Genomic DNA, 19,296 nt, shown 5'->3' with positions numbered 1-19,296 from the left:
AAAAAATGAAAATTAAGTTCAAACAGTGCTGTAACTATATTGGGAGGTGCGGGTGGCAGTGTGAGCTAAGTTCTCTTCTGTCAGTGTGGAAAACAGGACAAGGTTTCTAATGTTAATAAATCAAGATGTTGAAGTACAGGCATCTCATTTAGCAATGAAAAGGAAACTATTGGAAGAATTTAAAGGAGAAACAGCTAAAGGAGTGAAAAGTTATTTCTTCTAGAGGAAAAACAAGGGAAGGTGGGAAGGCATAAGAGAGAGTAGGCAGGGGGGATGCTTGCCCTTTATTATGAACCTTTTGGTATGTTTGGATTTTTTTTTTAAAGATTTTATTTATTTATTTGAAAGAGCATGAGAGGGGAGAGGGTCAGAGGGAGAAACAGACTCCCTGCTGAGCAGGGAGCCCGATGCGGGACTCGATCCTGGGACTCCAGGATCATGACCTGAGCCGAAGGCAGTCGCTCAACCAACTGAGCCACCCAGGCGCCCCTATGTTTGGATTTTTAAAACCGTAGGCATGTGTTGCTTTGATGATTAAAAAAACCTTATTCTAGGGGCACCTGAGTGGCTCAGTGTGTTAAGCCGCTGCCTTCGGCTCAGGTTGTGATCTCAGGGTCCTGAGATCGAGCCCCGCATCAGGCTCTCTGCTCAGCAGGGAGCCTGCTTCCCCCGCTCCCTCTGCCTGCCTCTGTGCCTACTTGTGATCTCTGTCTGTCAAATAAATAAATAAAATCTTTAAAAAAAAAACCTTATTCTACCAAGCTGGAGGGGGGGGGTGCTGTAGAGAGTGAGGGGGTGGCGGAGGAGGTAAGCTGTGGCTCCCTTTCTTTTATTTGTTTTATACCTCTGACTTTCATGCAAGATTTTGTTTGAACAAAGGGTTCTGCAGTTGAAATTGTTTTGAACTTCATGATCTCTTTCGGCTCTTATAATTAATGATGCTTTACAAGCACCTGTTCCCCTTTATGCTCACTCCTCTTTACTTCTCCAGGGAGGTACCATCCCTTAGAAGCCTTTTGGCTTCCCCCAGCTGGCTATGGCTTGCGGTGATTGGTGAGTTTGTGGCCAGTTCTCGTGCATGTGTGGAAGTGACCCCTGCAGTCAGTCATTGGGTGATTCCTACTTCAGAGGGCCCCGGCCCCCAGCACGCTGGCTGCGGTAACAGCAGGTGAGTGTTTTGGCTAATAGTCCCAGACTCTGCAGTTTCTGCTGCGGGAGCTGTGAGTTTTTGTAGACTCTTGCCTCCCACTCTACCTCCTCCAGGGGAGGGAGGAAGAGAGAGAGAGACAGAGAGGGAGGGAGAGAAAGAAAGGGGTGGGAGAGGGAGAGAAAGAGAGAGAGAGAGGAGAGAGGGAGGGAGGGGGAGAGAGAGAGAGAAAGAGAGAGAGAAATAGAGGGAGACTATGAATGAAGTCAAGAAAGGGAGGCAACTCCCCATTAGCTTAGTCACCTCCTAGTGACTGCACTTCCAGACACGTGTCACCGTTTGCCTGTTCTGGCACTATTTTTAGGGCGGGTCCCCTCCATTCATGTTTCTGGGGCCTTTGCAGTCATCCCTGTTGCCGTCTGGCAGCTGCTTTCCTGAGTTTTCAGGTTCCAGAGGTTCCGTGTTCCCAGGCCCCTTTCACGCCTTCCTGCCTCTTCACGCCGTGTTCTTTCATCCACTGTCCGGGGAATAGGATACTGATCCTTGAAGTCCAAGCTCAAATGTCACACACTTTCCTGGATCCCAACTCTGAGGAAGCTCTCTACACCTTAGCACTTGCCACAGAGCCTCGTCCTCTCTCGCTGACATTTTGGCGTCCTGGAGGCGTTGGAAACACCCCGCCGCCTTCTTCCGGCCTGGCCTGGAGTGCTCCGTAGCTGCTTCCTAAGCTCAGGGAAGCACAGTTGCTGATCTTTCTGTGCTTTAAGAAATCTTGCTTGGCCTAGAAGAAATGTTGCAGTGGGAAGATCTCCAGCGAGGCATCTCCATTAATCTTTTCTGGTTTTCCTCTTGGAAGAGGAGATTTGGAAGAGTCAGGTAACATCTAGAGAAAGCCTCCTGTACGTGGAGATCCTATCAGGAGAGGGAGGATTATTTTACTGATCTGAGAACCAAGGTTCAGAAATATTGTGACTTGCTGATGGTCACATAGTAAATAGAGCCAGAGGCTGAAATCCATGTCATCTGACTCCAGGGACACTCTTTCCTACCACACACTTCCTCGTAGTCCCCACAATGTGCTCTGAGATCACACCATTAAAGACTTTCCAGACCACAGTTTCCCCCTCAAGCATTCATGCAGTCAGTTTCCTTCCAGACCCAAGGGTTGAGAATCTTTCTGTCTCCCCTGCTTTTTGATTTCTCTGAGATTTGCTAGCTCTTTCTCTGTCTCCTCTGCAGTCTACAGGAGTTTATTTCTCTCTCATCTCTTTCCAGATATCATATTTTCCAAATCTTTTGGTTGGTTTCTTTTTCTGGCTGTGGTCCTTTCTTTGGGAGACTTTCCAATATAACTGCAGATTGGAGGATGATAACAATGAATTAGTAGATCTTCTTTGATGTTATTTTGTGGGTGAACTCATTAATTTATGACAAAAACATCAAAGAGCTTGGCTCCTGCATCGGGACTGGCTTATCCCACGGCAGCTGGGTAATAATGATTAGTCAGATTAAATCTCAACGTCTTCTTCTGCTTCAGGAGTTAAAGTCTAAATGACTGGGGTGTGGGAATATCCCATCCTGTAGCATCCCATTGGCTTTGAGTCAGCACAGAATGAAACTCCCCACTCCAAATGTGGATCTCTCTCCATGGTCTCCACTTTGATGCCTCTAAGCCTTGAGGTCTGTCACGATTGGTGTAGCAACTGTGGAGGCAGTGTGGGGATAAAAGCCTGAGGCTGTTAAAGTCTCTTTGCAGTCAAGGGAACTGGATAGTAAAAGGGATCACTCATCCTTGCATGGACTAGCTCAAGGTTCTCCACAGAGTCCTAGTCCTGTAATTTCGTGGGAAGGAGAACTCCCTGGGCCACACAAGAAAAGTGCCAGCATCATGTTCAGCACATAGCAAGCTTTCCATATGTAATGGTTGACTGGACTTTTTGAGAAAGGTCATGGTGCATGAAGTCTCTGGCTAGTTGAAGAGGAGTAAGAAGTAGAGCTCAGGTCTTGGCTTATACAACACCACCTCCTAACCTACTCACATCGATGGCCATTTACTTTGCTTCTTCCAATTTCTTCCACTTTTTTCATGGTGGAAAATTGTCTGTGCTCCTCTCTAAAGCCATCCCCTCCATGTTGGCCCTGGAGCCCATCCTTTGCTGACCTCTTAAGGGCTTGTTTCTGCAATTAACCCTTTCCTTCCTGAAGCTTTGATGTTTCCCTTTTAACTAGATTATTTCTATCAGCAAATAAGCAAGCTCTACTGTTTCCTGTCTGAAAAGAGCCTCCCTTGCTCCCACTTCTCCTTCAGGCCGCTGTACTACTCTTCACTCCCTTTGACAGCAAAATGCCTCATGAGACTTGTCCACAATCTTAGTGTCTCTCCTTCCTCTCCTCCATTCAAACTCTGAAACCCACTTTAATTCAGGATCTCATCCCTGTTCTCCACTGAAACAGCTTTTATCAAGCTCATCAGTGATCATCTAGCTGCCAAGTCCCTCGGTCATTTCTCAGTCCTCATCTTATCCTTCCCATGAGCAGCTCTCAGCACAGCTGGTAAGACTCTGTTACCAGGTTTCTTGCTTGGCTCCAGGACAGCATTCTCTCTTGGGTCTCCTCCTACTTCACGGGTTGCTGTTCTCACCCGCCTTTCATCTTTCCAACCTGGAAGTAACAAAGTGACCAGGATCAGTTCTTGGACCGTTTTTCTAGCTGTACCCACTCCCTACATGTTCTCATCTTGTCCCATGGTTTTAAATCCTGTTCACATACTGGTGGCTCTTGATGTTGTATCTCCAACCCTTTATCTGTCTCTGAAACTCAAAGGCCTCTTCCTCTTAGATATATAATATGCACATCAAATTTCAGACCTAAATCAACTAAATAAAACTCCGTGTTCTCCATCCTTTCAGGCCCACTCAGTCCTTAGGCTTCCCTTCTCAGTAAGTGGCAACTCCTTTGTTCCAGTGGCTCAGACTTCAAAACTTGGAATCACCTTTGACCCACTCTCATATCATACCCCTTGTCTATCAATACGTCCTGCCAGCACTACCTTCAAATTATATCTAGGGTCTGGCCACTTCTTACCACCTCCGCTGCTATTATCCTTGTCTAAGCTACCACCATATCTCGCCCAGACTACTTTAACAGCCTCGTAACTCATATCACTGCTTCTATCCTTGCCTTCCTCCCCCTTCCCTCTCCCTCCCATCCCAGCCCTAGCCTCCAGAGTAGTCTTTAAAAAACTGCAATTAGGTAATGCCATGCCTCGACTCTAAACGTTGTAAGGCTTTTGATCCCACACTCTAAACAGAATCCAGAATCCTTATTGGGGCCTGCAGGTGCTATACGACCTGGCTCTTCCTACCTCTCTGATCTCCGCTTCCATTTCTCTTCCCCTTGCCCACTCCATTCTAGCTACACTGGTCCCCCTGCTGGTCTTTGAACATGCCAAGCCCACTCCTCCAGCCCGCCCTTGTACTGTCCTCTAAGCTAGTCACTCTTCCTTTAGGTACCTATGTGTTGAGTTCTTTCACTTCCCTCAGGCCTCTGCCCAAATTTTGCCCTATCAAAAACACTTTTGCTGACTATCCTTTCTAAAATAACCCTCCTCTGTCACCTCTCTTTACCATGCTTTACTTTTCTTCCTAGCAATGATATCAACTCAACATACTTTATACTGATGTGTTTATCTGCCATTGATTGTTATCCCCATTAATATGTAAATTCAGTAAGAACAAAGTCTTTGTGCACGTGGTCATTGCTGTAGCCCAAGCTCTGAGAATAGTGTCTGCCCCATAGTAAATGTTCAACAGATACACGTTGAATGAATAGATTTGTTGGATGGACTCATCTGGGTCTCTTGTTATCAGATACAGTGGTTTCCAGATAGTTGTTTGGTCAATATGATCAAAATCATGTGTGGGAAACTGAGGTGTCCATGGAGATCATCAGATTATGCAACTATTTAATACTAGTCACCACCGTGGGATTCACAGATATTTTCAGTTTGCCTCTTGATGCCAAATTAGGCAAACTCTAAGGTGGATTGAAACATCTGCCTTTACTTCTTCGGTGTGTCATTTATCCTCTGGGACTCAGTGTATTCATCTGTGAAATAGGCAGTTGAAGGTATGGTTCCTGCTGTGCTGGCTTAAGGCCTACAGGATGCTGAAGGGAGGCAGTACAGTTAGGAGGATCAACCACACAAGCTCTGGAACTTGACTGCCTGTGTTTGAATCCTGTCTCCATTCCTCACAAGCCACATGACCTTGGGCAACTTTCTCAGTTTTCTTATTTGTAAAGTGGGAATAATAAAAAGGTAATAATAGCATTTAATTCAAAGGGTAATCGTGAGAATTACATTAAGACAATACATGTAAAGTATGTAGCACATGGTTTGGCATATAGTAAGTGCTCAGTAAATATTAGCTATTATAAATGAAAAGTTCTGAGAGGCCACTGTGATTCATGTGTTTTAGGGGCAGTAAATTATCCTAGAATATTAGATGATGTGAAATCTGTAAGGGTCTGATAATGTGGTTAGGTAGAATGCCCTTATTCTTATGAGAGGCATGGTGAAGAACTGAAGGGTAAAGGTTCTCAGTATCTGTCACTTATTTTCTAATAATCTAGCCAAACATATTTCTCTGTTTTTATATCTATCAAGAAAATGTGGCAAAATGTTAACAGATGTTGAAGCTAGGTGGATTGTATGGTTACTGTACTATTCTTTCAACCCTTCTGTATGTCTGAAAATTCAAAATAAAAGGTTGGAGGGGGAAAAAAAAGAACCCTAGAAATAGTCTAGTGAAGTCCAACTGTCATTTTATGGAAAGAAGCTCAGAAGTGAAGCTCTTGACCAAGGTCATATGTAGGAGGAGCTTGAGCCAGACTCCAGGTGTCCTGGCTGACCATCTCTCCCTTTGTGTGGCTGGCTGCTGTTACCCCTCAGGCGGCAGTGAGCTGCAGAGGAACAGAATCCGCTTCCCCTCAAAGACCGAAGGGTGTTATGGATGTGTAAAAAGGCACTTGTGTTGGTGTTTCCTTTTTGTTTATTAAGCAAGTGGGTAGGTCATTTGGTTGGAAGGTATGATGTCAAAATTCTGATGGCAGCAACAGGACCACACCTGACATCCTGGGTAAACCAGTTTGGCACCATCTGCTTGTGTTTTTTGAGTGGTGGTGGTGTATATGTAAACGTTGGGACTGCCGGGGAGAGAGGGAAGAGTAGGGGTAGGGCCAGGGTCAGGAAGAGCAGTGGAGAGACTGGCTTAAATTCTGGAGCTCCCTGAAAGAAGGGACCCCCAGGATTTCTCTGGGGATGAAATGCAGGCACATATTTAAAGAAAGGAAATGATTCTCTGCAGTCTGCAGCATTCTCCTTTAGCTAACAGGGTTCAAAGCAGTGAAAAGAAGAGATGAGGAGAGGAGGGAATGCCCATGCAAGTCTGGGGAAGAGGGAACAGAGAAGGGAACGGGGTGGTGGGGGGGGGGGAGGCGGAGAAAGAACAGAAAAAAATACCGTAGAGGAAACCTGGGCCATGGTGCGGGAGGGGCTGGGGGAGGGGTACTGGAAAGGTAAAGAGGCCGCACCTGGGGGCCTGCAAATGCGTGGAGGACTGTCATCCTCCGCCAGCTAGAGTGTCTTGCCCCAGAACCGTCCTGCCTCTCTCTTCTCCAGGTCTGGAAGTCTCAGGAGGCCGCGGTAGCGAGCGCAGAGCTCCTGGCGCTCTTACTAGGGGGAAGGGCGGGCAGGAGAGGCGGGGCCTCCGGGCCGGGCGGGAGCGAAGCCTCCGGCCGCGGGAGGGGCTCCTCTCCGGCGGGCGGGCGCCGGAGTCTGGGGGCCGTGTTTCCCCCTCCCGGTCGGTGGAGGCGCCTGGCCCCTCCTCCCCCGGCCGCCCCCACCCCCGCTGCCGCTGTCAAAGATAAACCGGGCCGTTGCTTGCAGGAGCAGCGGCTGCGGGCGATCGGGCGGTGAAGAGCCTCGGGCGCGGCCTCGCCTCCCCGGCCCGGCGCCCGCATCAGCACCGCGGACAGCACAGCGGCCGTAGCCAGTACCCAGGCGTCCGCTGGCCCACCGACCCACCGGCACCTGGGCCCGCGACGTCCGAATCAGCACCGTGGACAGTGCACTGGGCCCCCTCTAGCCGCTGCCAGCCCACCTGCTCCCGGAGTCAGCACCGCGGACAGCCCCCCGCCACCGGCCTCGCGGCAGGCTCGGGAAAATCAGTGCTCCTGGAACATGGCCACTGAGGTAGGGGGAGAGCGCCTGGCCCGCAGGCAGTGCCCGACTGGTGCGGGAACACATCTCCGCTAGGGGCGGACTGGGCGGGAAAGGAAGAAGGGGGGGTGGGGTGGGGTGAGGGGGTGGGTTGGGGTAGGGTAGGATGGGGTGGTTTTCCAGATCTCATACTGCAGGAAGGGGTGGGGAGCAGAGTGGCAGGGTGGAGGAGAGGGGCTTCTCCTGAGAACTCATCTCACTCCTGGCGATCTTCCCCATCTGAGTGCTGAAGCTGCCCACGCCACTTGTTGGCACTGGCACCAGGTTTGCTCTAGGGACCCAGCTGGGGTTTCCCCTTACTCTGGGCTGCTAGTCCTAAAACTACTTCCCTAGAGGGTTGGAGGTGAGCTTGTCCCTGTTTTAGGGCCGGAAGGCAGCTGGTTTCTGTTGCTGTGCAGTGTAGCCATCCAGCTTTTGAACCCAAAAGCCTGGTTAAGAGATGACAGACCTACCTCCACATCCACGTTTCCTTCATGGGGAGGGAGGGGACAAGACCCCATCTGGTTTTAATGAGCTTCCTGCACCAGTCTCCACTTTTGCATATCATGCTTTCTTGCTTTTTCATCCCATTCAAGTTTCTTGTACCAGGGTGTCTGCATTTCCCGTGTCTGATGGGAGGAGCTGTCTTCTTCAGGGTGTGCTGATAGGTGTGTCACCTTCAGGGGACTTGAAAGCTGAACCGAGGGACCTGTTGGCTGAGGGCAGAATCTTGGTGCAGTGCTTAAGAGATCAGGAATTTCCTCCTGTTGTCCTTCATTTCATGTGGGAAATGCAGCTCTTTATGTCCCCACTGTATAAGTGGTACAGCTAACACATGGAGAAGGGGAGGACCTATTCAATTCACAGCATGTTAGCAGCAGAACTGAAAGTTTCTTCCTTTGGATTTTTGGAGTGGAACCCAGGACACCAGGGTCTCTCCAGGTCTGATGTTGACTTCTGTGGTGTTTCCCCACTTCTACCCCAGCTGGAACACAAGCCAGGGAGACAGCATAGGCTTGTGAATGATTCTGTGCATTGCCTCTGGGCATCCTGGTGAGCAGTGTGACATCAATACCAAGTGTTGTTATTGTAATTCTGCTGTCGTGGCCACCACAGAACAAGGTGCAGTTGTTTGATGCCATTTGGCTTTGTGACAAGGCACAGGATTAGCTAGGAGAGCTCACCGTCCCCCCTACCCCAGACCTTGCGAGAGGGCAAGTCCTAAGCAGGCCCATGGAGCTTGGTTTTTAGGCTGGAGGAATGCAAAAATAAATAAATAATTAGAAAGCCTGGAAAGTGCCGAAGTTACTGAGAAGAGCAGGAAGAACAAAGGAGAAATGGCCAAGGATCTGATCACCTTCCAGAGAGGGCCGCCAGGCTGCAGCAAAGACTGCTGGTGCTGGGCAGGAAGGGACAACGTCAGCCACCTGGGTGTAGCTGGGCCAGCAGTCTGGGCAGAGAAGGCAGCCACATCTGTGATGTGATGTGCCAGATTCCAGGAGCCCCATCTGTCTCATTATCTCTCCAGTGCAGGTCTGTTGTGGTACACAAATGCCAACCAGCAGGCTCACATCTCTACGTTGAGGCAGTGTTTCTAGGTGGCTGCTGTTAGGCGTGCATGACTCTCTGGGGAGAGGTTCTGCTCACAATGCCTCTGTGAATGTAGCACTTTCCTGTGTACAAAGCACTGCCACATGTATGATCTCCTTTGAGCTTTAGAGCAACCCTGTGAAGTGGGCAAGGATGGCGTTATTATCCCCAATTAACAGATGAGCTCACCGAGGCTCAAGGGCTTGCCTGATTCCTGTGAAGAAGCCAAGGAAGGCATCATTATCCCATTTTACAAATGATGCAAGTGGAATGTGAGAGTTATTCAAGAAAATATGGCTCAAAAGGGGCAGAGCTTGAGCTTCTGCCTCCCTGGTCAGTTTTTTTTTTTTTTTCCTGCTGCATCTATGTATATCCATTAGCCAGTGGTGTTGCTCAGCAGAGAGGTGGGCGCTAGGAGTGGCGACATGAGGCTGTGATGGAAAGGATGCAGAAGGGCCCAGCTCCCTGTTCAGCCTGGCTGGGTCGGCTTGAGGGCAGAGGGACAGAGGAATGGCCAGAAGGGATGGAGAGCAGAGGACAAACATTACCCATTTCCCAATTTGGCCTTGGGTGGACCCTGCTGGCAGTACTGAGGGAGGAAGTCTTAACTCTGCCAAGGCACAGAATGTACACATTATCTGGGCTGTGGAGTGAGTCATTCTCCCCAGGCTGTTTTTACTGTTAGGACTGAGTTAAGATTACCGGGAAAAACCTGTTGGGAGAAGGAATACCTCATGCCAAACTTCCTGGCCATCCCCATAGGATTCCGAATGGGAAGTCCTCAGTTCCAGCAGATGTTTTGAGAGGTAAAGAGGAGAGGAACAGAGAGAGGGAGAGGGACGAGGGAGAGGGAGAGAAGGAGGAGGAGGGACAGGAAGACAGAGGGGGAGGGAGAGAGGAGAGACATTAAGGAAGACTGGATGTCCCTGGATCCCTATGTGGAAGGCATGGAAACTGGGTCTTTTCTGCTTCCTAATTTCTGTTGAGGAGTTACCATTAGGGGAGGAGTGCGTGTGAGGAACTCAGAGGAGGGATGGAGCCTCCTGAGTGATACACTGACCTCATTTGGGCAACTGTAATGAGCCCATTTCCTGAGCGGCAAATCTCTTTGAATCTGTGTCACCAGGAGCAGGGTCCACCCTGGGAAAGAGTCCAGATGGCCCAGGACAACTGGGAAATGCCTGGCTAGGAGGGGCTTCCTTGAGTGGTGGAGTTTGGTCTCTAAGAGGTTTTTAAATGCACCCAAGTAGCATTATCCAAGCAAAGCACTTGGAGGTTTGATCTCTGAGCCTGGAATTAACAACCAGCAGACAGTGGGTTGGGCTTGGCCCTGGTGCAGGCTTAGAAGAAGGAAGGCCCTATGCCTGGGTTTCCATCCCGAGGCCTGACTTGGCTGCTTGTGACTCATGATCCTCACTCCTCCTCCACACCCCAGCCAGGGAGCAAGCATGGTGTTGGTTCATTAGCTGAATCTCCTGATTCTTGAGTTGAGCCTCAAATGCATCCTCTGGAATTAGCTAGTTTTTAATGAGGATGGAGATGTGGGCCAGATGGGGCCTCCTGTTTGTCTTGGGCAGATTGGGACCGGGAGTGCTCTTCCAAATTCTGGTGCTTGATCCTCCCCACCTCTACCAGGTTGGCTCTGTCAGGTGTGTGACCTGCTCTTCAGACAGCCTTCCTATCCCTGTCCTATTGAAGTTCGAAAATTGGTGCCAGCAGATATTACCACTGATGTTTTCTTTCTTCCCTGTGAAATGCCTCTTGGTCCTGTCTTTACTCAGCTGCTGGCAGGCCGGGGGATGGTGGCGGGAGAGAGGGCAAAGTTGAGGAAGGTAAGACGTAGATGAGAAGGCCGGGTGTCAGGGTCAGTTAAGAAACTCTGGGAGAGCAGACACAGAAGCTGTGTGCATATTCTGGGATCCTCTTATGGGATTTCAGAGCATCATGGATCTCTCTTAAAACCCCCCACTTGTTTCCTGAAAGCTAAGTAGTTGGCAAGTGCCAGGAGCCTGGCTCTAGCTCTGGCTCAAGGGCCCCAGTGATGGGATTCTTCGTTCAGTGGTCCTCAACTGGCCCTTCTAGAAGTGAGTCTCGTTTACAGCTGTGCCTCAGTTGGTCCGCTTCTGTGCTTACAAATGTAAAAATGTATTGGAAACATTAAAAAAATCAAGATATTTGGTATTAAAGAAATCTGGATTTATGGCTTCTCTTAAGATGTCAGAAGCAGGAAAAAAAAAATGTCAGAAGTGCAGCATCCTGGGCTCACATTCTCACATGCTTTCAGGGATGTTCTCTGATTAGCCACAGCCCTCACCGGGCCCACATACATGCTTAGTCCCTATAAACACTGGCATTCATAATCCCTGAAAAAGCCTCTTGAGGGTCAGGGCCGGAAGGGGCTTTAAGTGCTTATGTTGTTCCAGCTTCTCAGTTTCTAGTTGAAGAAATGGAGGCCCAGGGTGATGTGGCCCGGACTAGCACCCAGGTCTCCTGCTCCCAAGTCAGTGGGCCTTCTTTCCATCTGTGCCTTTTGGTACTTCCCAACTGATCCACGGTGGATGGAGAGAGCCAGGAGACGCTGCTCTGCCTTAAATCTACCCATTCACCAACTACAGATTACTGTTCTATTGTGCTGTACATAGATCTGGGAGATGCAGGCTCTAGAGTATACAATGTATCTGATACCATCTTCTAGCAACTCCTCAAGACTCCACAAGTACTCTAAGGGAGGGAAGTAGATCCCTTGTCACTCAGAGCCAGTGTTCTAAGGCTCAGGATTTTTGGGGTTGGAAAGGATGTTAACCCCTCCTACTCTGTCTGGTTACTTGAGAACCCATGGATCAAAGCCAAGAGGAAATGGGACTATACTATGAAAAGTAGCATCCTAAAATCTTAATGGAATAATAAACTAGAAGTTTATTTACTGCTCAGAAAAGTCCCAGACAAGTAATTCTGACCAGCAGCTGGATCTCCTCCAGGCTGACTCAGGGGCCCAGGCGCTTTCCAACTTGTGGTTCCATCATCTTCAACATACAGCTTCTTTGGTTTCTGTGGAAGGGCAAAGATTACAGAGGAGTGGCTAGTCCTGTGAGCCAAACCTGTACATTCCGCTCACATTCCATTCAGTCATAAGGCCACACCTAATTGTAAGGCAGGCTGGGGATTAATCTAACTGTATGCCTGGAGGGAAGAAGAAGGGCTGTTGTCAACAGCTAGCCAGCAACAAGAGACACAGCCCTTCATGGTAGCACACAGTGCGTGTGTGTACTCAGGCAGAGAAAAAGGAGGCTGTGGGGGATGGGGGAGAAGCTGAGTCCATATCAGAATGACTGAAGCACTGTTTTTTTTTTTTTTTTTTTTTTTTAAATTCTCCCTTTCTTTCCATTCTCACCAGCACATTCCTTGGTTTAGATCTACTTTTGTTTCCCTGGACCACTACAAAGATAGTGCATCCCTTCACCTGGCCTCTTACCCCAGTCATGCCCAATTCCCGTGCATCCCACACAGAGCTACCTGAATGGTCCTTCTGGGGCTAGGGAACCCCATTCTCAAGATTCACTGGCTCATGTCAGTTGGTTTTAGAAGGTCAGAGGAAGACCACAGCCCTTTTCCTTGGAAAATACAAAAAATATGAAATCTTAACCAGATAGAGCAGACACATTAATGAATAATGTACTTATATCACCAAAGCTTAATTTGATTTTCAAAGTTATCATAGGACCCTAGTGGATGTCAAGGGGGCTTTCTCAATTAAAACCTTGAGTGGAGGAATCAAGGCCTACGAAGATGAGAGAGCACCATACATTCTTCAGTTCAGTCCCAGTACTCTGGGGACCACTTCTCTCATGAAGAGCAAGGGTTGTCTGGATTTAGGAAAGTCTCTGATTCTCCCCTTTTCAGAACCTTGATCTACTGATTACCTGCTCCTACCTTTCTCTCATTACTTATTCCCCCAGCCTTTTTTTTTTTTTTTAAGATTTATTTGTTTTAGAGCAAGCAAGAGAGAGAGCGAGAGCACATGTGAGCATGGTGTAGGGAGGGACAGAGGAAGAGAGAATCTCAAGCAGACTCCCTGCTGAGTGTGCAGCCCAGCATGGGGCTCGATCTCCCCTCCCTGAGATCATGACTTGAGCCAAAATCGAGTTGGATGCTTAACTGACTGTGCCACCCAGGTGCCCCTCTTTCCCCCAGCTTTTTTTTTTCTTTTAAGATTTTATTTGTTTGTCAGAGAGAGAGCGAGATAGAGCACAAGCAGGGGAATGGCAGACGGAGGTAGAGGGAGAAGCAGACTCCCCACTGAGCAAAGAGCCCGATGTGGGACTCGATTCCAGGACCCTAGGATCATGACCTGAGCCGAAGGCAGATGGTTAACTGACTGAGCGTTTCCCCCAGCTTTTAAGCAAGTTTAAGTGTCTTCAATCCTACACCTTCTCCTCTAGGTGCGCCCCCCTCCCAGCTCTCCGTGATTACACTGTCACCCCCTTGCCCTTGCCCCGCTCTTACCTAATCCACAAAGTCTTGCTGAAATCTGCCTGTTGTCGCTGGAACAGACCAGGTTCTCTGCCATCTTTGCTCCTTTACAGAAGCTTCTCCCTCTGTCTGGGTTGCTTTTACGTCCTATCCCTACCCACTGCCTGCCCCTTACCACTGGCAAGTCCTGGCCTTCCTTTATGACTCAACACAGACCTCAGGAAGTCTTTTCTGAGTAAGCGTTTCTGGGTAAGATGTTACTTCTCTGAAGCATTTATCACAGGCTAATTTATTATATATTTACTTGTCTTCCTCCCTGGAGCTCACAGACTGTCTTTTGCCCAGCATCCCCAGAGCCTGGCAGTAGTAAGGACTCAATAAATGAAAGGAATGACTGAATGGATTCACTTTAATTACACAGGATGAACTGGGCTTGTGTTCGCTCTGCCCTTGGGGCTTGGTCTCCACGTGGTTCCAATGTTTGGCATATTTTACCCAGTGGAATGGTGGTTTCAGATGTGGGTGGCCAAGGCTGGAAGTGGAAGAAAGAGGCCTGGTCCTTCTGTGGAACTGAGCCCACTCCCCTCAAATGCTAGAGTCTGTGTCAAGGTCAAGTCTGCAGGTGTGGGCAAGGGACAGAGTTGCCCCACTCCTTCCTACCAAGGCAAGGTGTTTCTTTAATTTCTGGCTTCAGCCCACTTTATCCATAATTTTCTCTGGGGAAGTTTGGGCATTTGGAGGCCCCTCCTTTCTTGTGGTGAGAGGTCCTGGATGGGAAAGCTATCTGTGGTGCTCTCTGACCTGGGCTTTAACTTGGCCTGAACTTGAATCTCCCTCCAAGGTGGTGGGCATATCAGGTCCTTCCTCCTCTGGTCTGCATGCTTCCCTCCTCAACTCTGCTGTAAGCCCCACTTCTGGGGTCTGAGACCTCAGTCTTATTCAGGGGCTGGGTTCCCCAAGTATGAGGCCTAATGAGTTCTAAATGTTTGATACTTGCTAAGTGAACGAAGGTGTGAAAGTTTGTGTGTGTGTGTGTGTGTGTGTGTGTGTGTGAGAGAGAGAGAGAGAGAGAGACAGAGAGGAAAAAGGAAGGAGGGGGAGGAGGGGGAAGGGGAAAGAGGGGGAGGGAAAGCGGGGAGGGAACGGGAGAGAGAGAGAGAGAAAGAGAGAGAGAGAGAGAGAAGGATCTGGGCCAGCCACCAGGAAGTCTCTTCCTCTTGTTAAAATTTGTTTCTGGCTCTGTTGATGGTTCCAGAACCTCCCCTTCTGGCTCAGCTTTGGCTCCGCTTCAGGCTTTTTCTAGATATTTCTGGGGTAGCCTGAGGTGTCTTGTCTGATAAGCTCCACAGTCCTGCTTCCCCGTGGCCTTCCTGGAGCACTGGTAGGTTGGCTAATGTTCTGGTTTGCTGGGAACTTTCTTGGCTTTAGTGCTGTAAGAACCATGTCCTGACATCTGCCACCACCGACCCCAGCCCCCAGTCTTGGGCAAACCTAGATGGGTGTTCGCCCTGAGTGTGTGTCTCCTGTGTGCCTTCTTAGGTCCATAATCTGCAGGAGCTGCGGCGAAGTGCCTCGCTGGCCACCAAGGTCTTTATCCAGAGAGACTACAGTGATGGGACCATCTGTCAGTTCCAGACCAAATTCCCCCCAGAGCTGGACAGCCGGGTGAGGATGGTTTTTTCCCCCTCAACTTGGAACACAGGCCATGAGGGAATAGAGGACTTAATCAGACGTATTTCTTTTCCAGGATAAAACTAAACATGTGTCACAACACTTGTTCAGTCACTTCACATGCAAGCGTTAAACCACGTCCCTGACATTGTCTTGCCGTCCCTGCATGGAAAGTTAAAGCTGGGAAGGCCTCACATTTCCTAGTTCAGCAGCCCCCAAATGTCAGCAGCACAAGACTCACCTGGAGAGCTTGTTAAACAAAAGTGCGTTCCTTAGTCCTGAGATGGCAACGGCTTGGGCTGTCTCCCCTCTTCAGCAGCAGTCCTCAGCCCTAGCTGCAGAGCTTAAAAAAATCCTGATGCCCAGGTCATCAACCAAGGCCTGTCCACAGCCTCTCCCTCCAGACTCAGCTACCTGGGTGTCTCACGGACCACCAGCCCCTGGCAAGCATCAGCTCCTGCTGCCGGCTTTTGCTTCTGGCTCGGGCACGTATGGCCCTCGTCCCAGGCCTCTGTAGAACTGGCCTGGGGTTGTCGTCTGCCCTCTGGAGGGCGGCGGCAGACCCTGACCCTTCCACTCAGCAGCTCAGGCCCATCTGAATGGGCTTGGGAAGGTGGGGTGGGACTGCCTTTTGCTAATCTGATCCCTAACCAGCTTTTAGGGATCTATGATGCTCCTCATCTCATCAAGGACATGCCTGTCCTTTGGGGCATAGGGACTCTTGGGGTAGAGCATAATTTTCTCTTATGTATTTACTCCAGATCTGTGTAGGGACAGTGACTGGGGACCCCAAAGCTTCTGACTATTCTTGGGGAGACCTTTTGTCCTAGTTGGGGGTGGAAGGTCCCTAACCTGTGTGATGGACCATTCTGATCCTCTATAGCGGTGAGTGGGGAAGGGGATGTTCCAAGGAATGTAAAAAATGGAGCTGTAGACACTTTGATACTTGTTGAACTTGGAGCATGACCTTCTAATCTAGTGTAGGGTTATGTGTAGTGTAGACTCAGGTCCGAGCTGTGTAACCTTGGACAAGTTCACTCAACAAGTATTTACTGAGCAACTGCTCCTGTTTGAGGCACAGGGCATCTAGAAGTGAAGTCTTGGAGTTTGTTTTCTCTTAGAGGGTATGAAGAATAAAATAGCAGGTAAATATTAGTAGCTCTGGGGGTGACCAATACTAGAAAAATAAGGGGGGAAGTCACGGGGCTGGAGGAGCTGGGAGAGGTGAGTGGTGGGGGAGATCTGTGAGATAAGGTGAGACCTGAGCCTGGGGGGAGTGTGGGGGAAGAGTGTTGCATCCAAGGACACAGGCACAAAGACTTGCGCATTTGCAGGGAGCAGCAGGGCAGTCCGTGTGGCTGGAGTGGGGACTGGGGGTGGGGCAGGAGAGTAAGAGGCAGGCTCAGGGGACGCAGGGCTAGACCCTGTAGGCCCTCCAGGGCCTAGCAGGCATTGTAAGAACCTCTTGGATTTTACTTGGAGAGAGATGAGATGGCTTTGGAAGCTCTTTTTCAGAGCTGTGACATGTTCTGGCTTTAACAGGCTCTCTTGGCAGGGCTAGGGGCAGAGAGACTAGTTAAGAGGCCAGAGATGATGGCAGCCTGGACCGCAGAGCAGAGCTTTGATCTGCTGAAAGTGAAAAAATGCATGAAAGTGTGTTATTTATTTTAAAATTTTTAAAAAAGATTAGACTTCGCAAAGTTTTTTTTTTCAGATGAAGCAATTGATTAATTTATTTTTAAAAGATTTTATTTATTTACTTGAGAGAGAGAGAGAGGGCACCTGAGCAAAGAGAGGGAGAGGGGGCTAGAGGGCGAGGGAGGGGCAGAAGGAGAGGGTGAGGCAGAGGGAGGGGGGAGGTGCAGAGGGACAGGGAGAAGCAGACTCCCTGCTGAGCACAGAGCCTGACAAGGGGCTCTATTCCAGGACCCTGAGATTATGTTGAAGTCAGATGCTTAAATGACTGAGCCACCCAGGTGCCCCAGCAATAGCTTAATTTGATCTACAGTTGCCAGATGAATTTATAAAAATCTTATTATTTTTTTTTAATTGAAGTATAGTTGACATACAATGTTACATTGTTACCTGAAAGTGCTCAGTTGTTAAGTGTCTGCCTTTGGCTCAGGTCACAATTCCAGGGTCCTGGGATCCAGTCCCGTGTCGGGCTCCCTGCTCCGTGGGAAGCCTGCTTCCCCCTCTCCCACTTCCCCTGCTCGTATTCCCTCTCTTGCTATCTCTCTCTGTCAAATAAGATCTAGGGATGCCTGGGTGGCTCAGTCCGTTAAGCCGCTGCCTTCAGCTCAGGTCATGATCCCAGGGTCCTGGGATCAAGTCCCACGTCGGGCTCCTTGCTTGGTGGGAAGCCTGCTTCTCTCTCCACCTCTGCCTGCCACTCTGCCTGCTTGTGTGTGTGTTCTCTCTCTCTGACAAATAAATAAATAAAATATTAAATAAATAAATAAAATCTAAAAAAACCCCCCAAATACACACACTCACACATTTATATAAGCTTTTAAAAAATAGAAGGCATAGAAAGTGCTTAATAAATATTAGCTATTATGATTGTGGATGCAGGCAGGACAGTTGTGCAAACACACAAGGCTGTTGTGTCCTTCATGACCTCTTAGCTTGAGGGAAGTGCCCTGTCCTGGAGAGACACTCCTGAGGTCTTACACAGTCTTAGGCAGTTAGAGTCCCATTCAAACATGGGGAGCCCCTACCAATTAGGACCTGGGTACTTTCACAGCTATCAAAATGGGAAGGGTGACAAAGTCACTAGAATTCCTGCCTGAGCCCCTGCAGAAAATGTTCACATGAATGATATGGTGGGAGTTTCTTGCCTCCAAGGGAGGCCAAGTAGCCGTTCTTATTTCCATTTTGTAGATGTGGAAACTGAGGCTAGAGTAGTTAAGTCATTAGCAAAAGGCCACATGGCTAGTGGATGGTCAGGTCTGGACCGGACCCCAGGTCTCCTGACTCCCAGTCCAGTGCTCCACAGGCACCTGCCCCTTCTCTGGTCTTGCCTGTGGGCATCTCCCCCTACCAGCATGGGCCTACCACCGCCATCCTCCCTCCCACCTGTGACTGTCCACAGTCCAGGGAGGCTGACCTCAACATGGTTCCCTGTCCCTCTCCCCCTCCAGATTGAGCGGCAGCTCTTCGAGGAGACCGTGAAGACCCTCAACAGCTTCTACGCAGAGGCCGAGAAGATTGGGGGGAGCTCCTACCTCGAGGGCTGCCTGGCCTGTGCCACGGCCTACTTCATCTTCCTCTGCATGGAGACCCACTACGAGAAGGTGGCTCCCTTTCCGACTGCCCCGCATCGCTGCCCCCAGGGCTCCCCTGCTGCTCGCTCATCCTCCACTGGCCCCTCTCCTTGCAGGTTCTCAAGAAGATCTCCCGCTACATCCAGGAGCAGAACGAGAAGATCTTTGCCCCTCGAGGCCTCCTGCTCACGGATCCTGTGGAGCGTGGGATGAGGGTTGTATCCTTCCTGGCTGTTCTGTGTAAGGGCATGGAGTTGCCAACCAGTGGGGTCCCTGGTGAGGCCCCGTGTCAGATATAGGGACCACCCTAGGGACCTCTGCTCAGGGATTTCCTAGTATTCCCCAACTCGTGGGTCATCCGCTCCCCTCCCCCACAAGTTATCAATGCTCTTTGTGAACTTCAGGGTTTGCTTTTATCCAGCATTTATTCACTGCTCAACACATGCCAGGTACCATATTAGCTGCTTTAAAACTATGCAGTTCTCCCTAAAGGTGGGTGACTCTTACTTGCTCGTCCACGAGCACACTGAAGTTCAGTCACTGGCTCAGGGTCACTGGGCTGGTGGACATCAGAGCCAGGATTGGAGCCCAGGCCCACACATCGCTCTGGGGCTGTTTGCCCCTCAGGGAGTGGGCAGATCTCCCATCCGTTCACATGTCTACAGTCTCATGGACTCCTGTGTGTGCCTCCTGGCGTCCCCCTTCCAGAGATCAGGAAAATAGAAATCTTGATGGGCGGCTGGTCCAGGGCTGGGTTTTATGTCTGCTCACCTGGAAAACTGTGTGCACACATCCCACCCTCAGTCATTAGCAACTTGAGTAAAATTGCTAAAAAATAAATTTTGCTAGAAACTTGAGAGGAAAAAGAGTAAAGAAAACACAAACACCGGAAT

General features: G+C 49.5%; 1 protein-coding gene across 1 annotated transcript; it reads left to right on the top strand.

Moving 5' to 3' along the window:
• Positions 1–1,151: 1,151 nt before the first annotated feature.
• GOLGA7B (golgin A7 family member B) lies at positions 1,152–19,293 on the top strand. Its single transcript, XM_080823133.1, has 5 exons — positions 1,152–1,168; positions 7,095–7,400; positions 15,006–15,131; positions 18,281–18,433; positions 18,520–19,293. Exons 2-5 carry the CDS (start codon positions 7,389–7,391, stop codon positions 18,700–18,702), a joined length of 474 nt encoding a protein of 157 aa, XP_080679259.1. The 5' UTR covers positions 1,152–1,168; positions 7,095–7,388; the 3' UTR covers positions 18,703–19,293.
• Positions 19,294–19,296: the final 3 nt, after the last annotated feature.

This window comes from Martes martes (assembly GCF_963455335.1).
Source record: "Martes martes genome assembly, chromosome: 14".
Classification (NCBI taxonomy): domain Eukaryota; kingdom Metazoa; phylum Chordata; class Mammalia; order Carnivora; family Mustelidae; genus Martes; species Martes martes.
The sequence above is the reverse complement of the archived record's forward strand: the minus strand, read 5'-3'. Positions and strand labels throughout refer to the sequence as shown.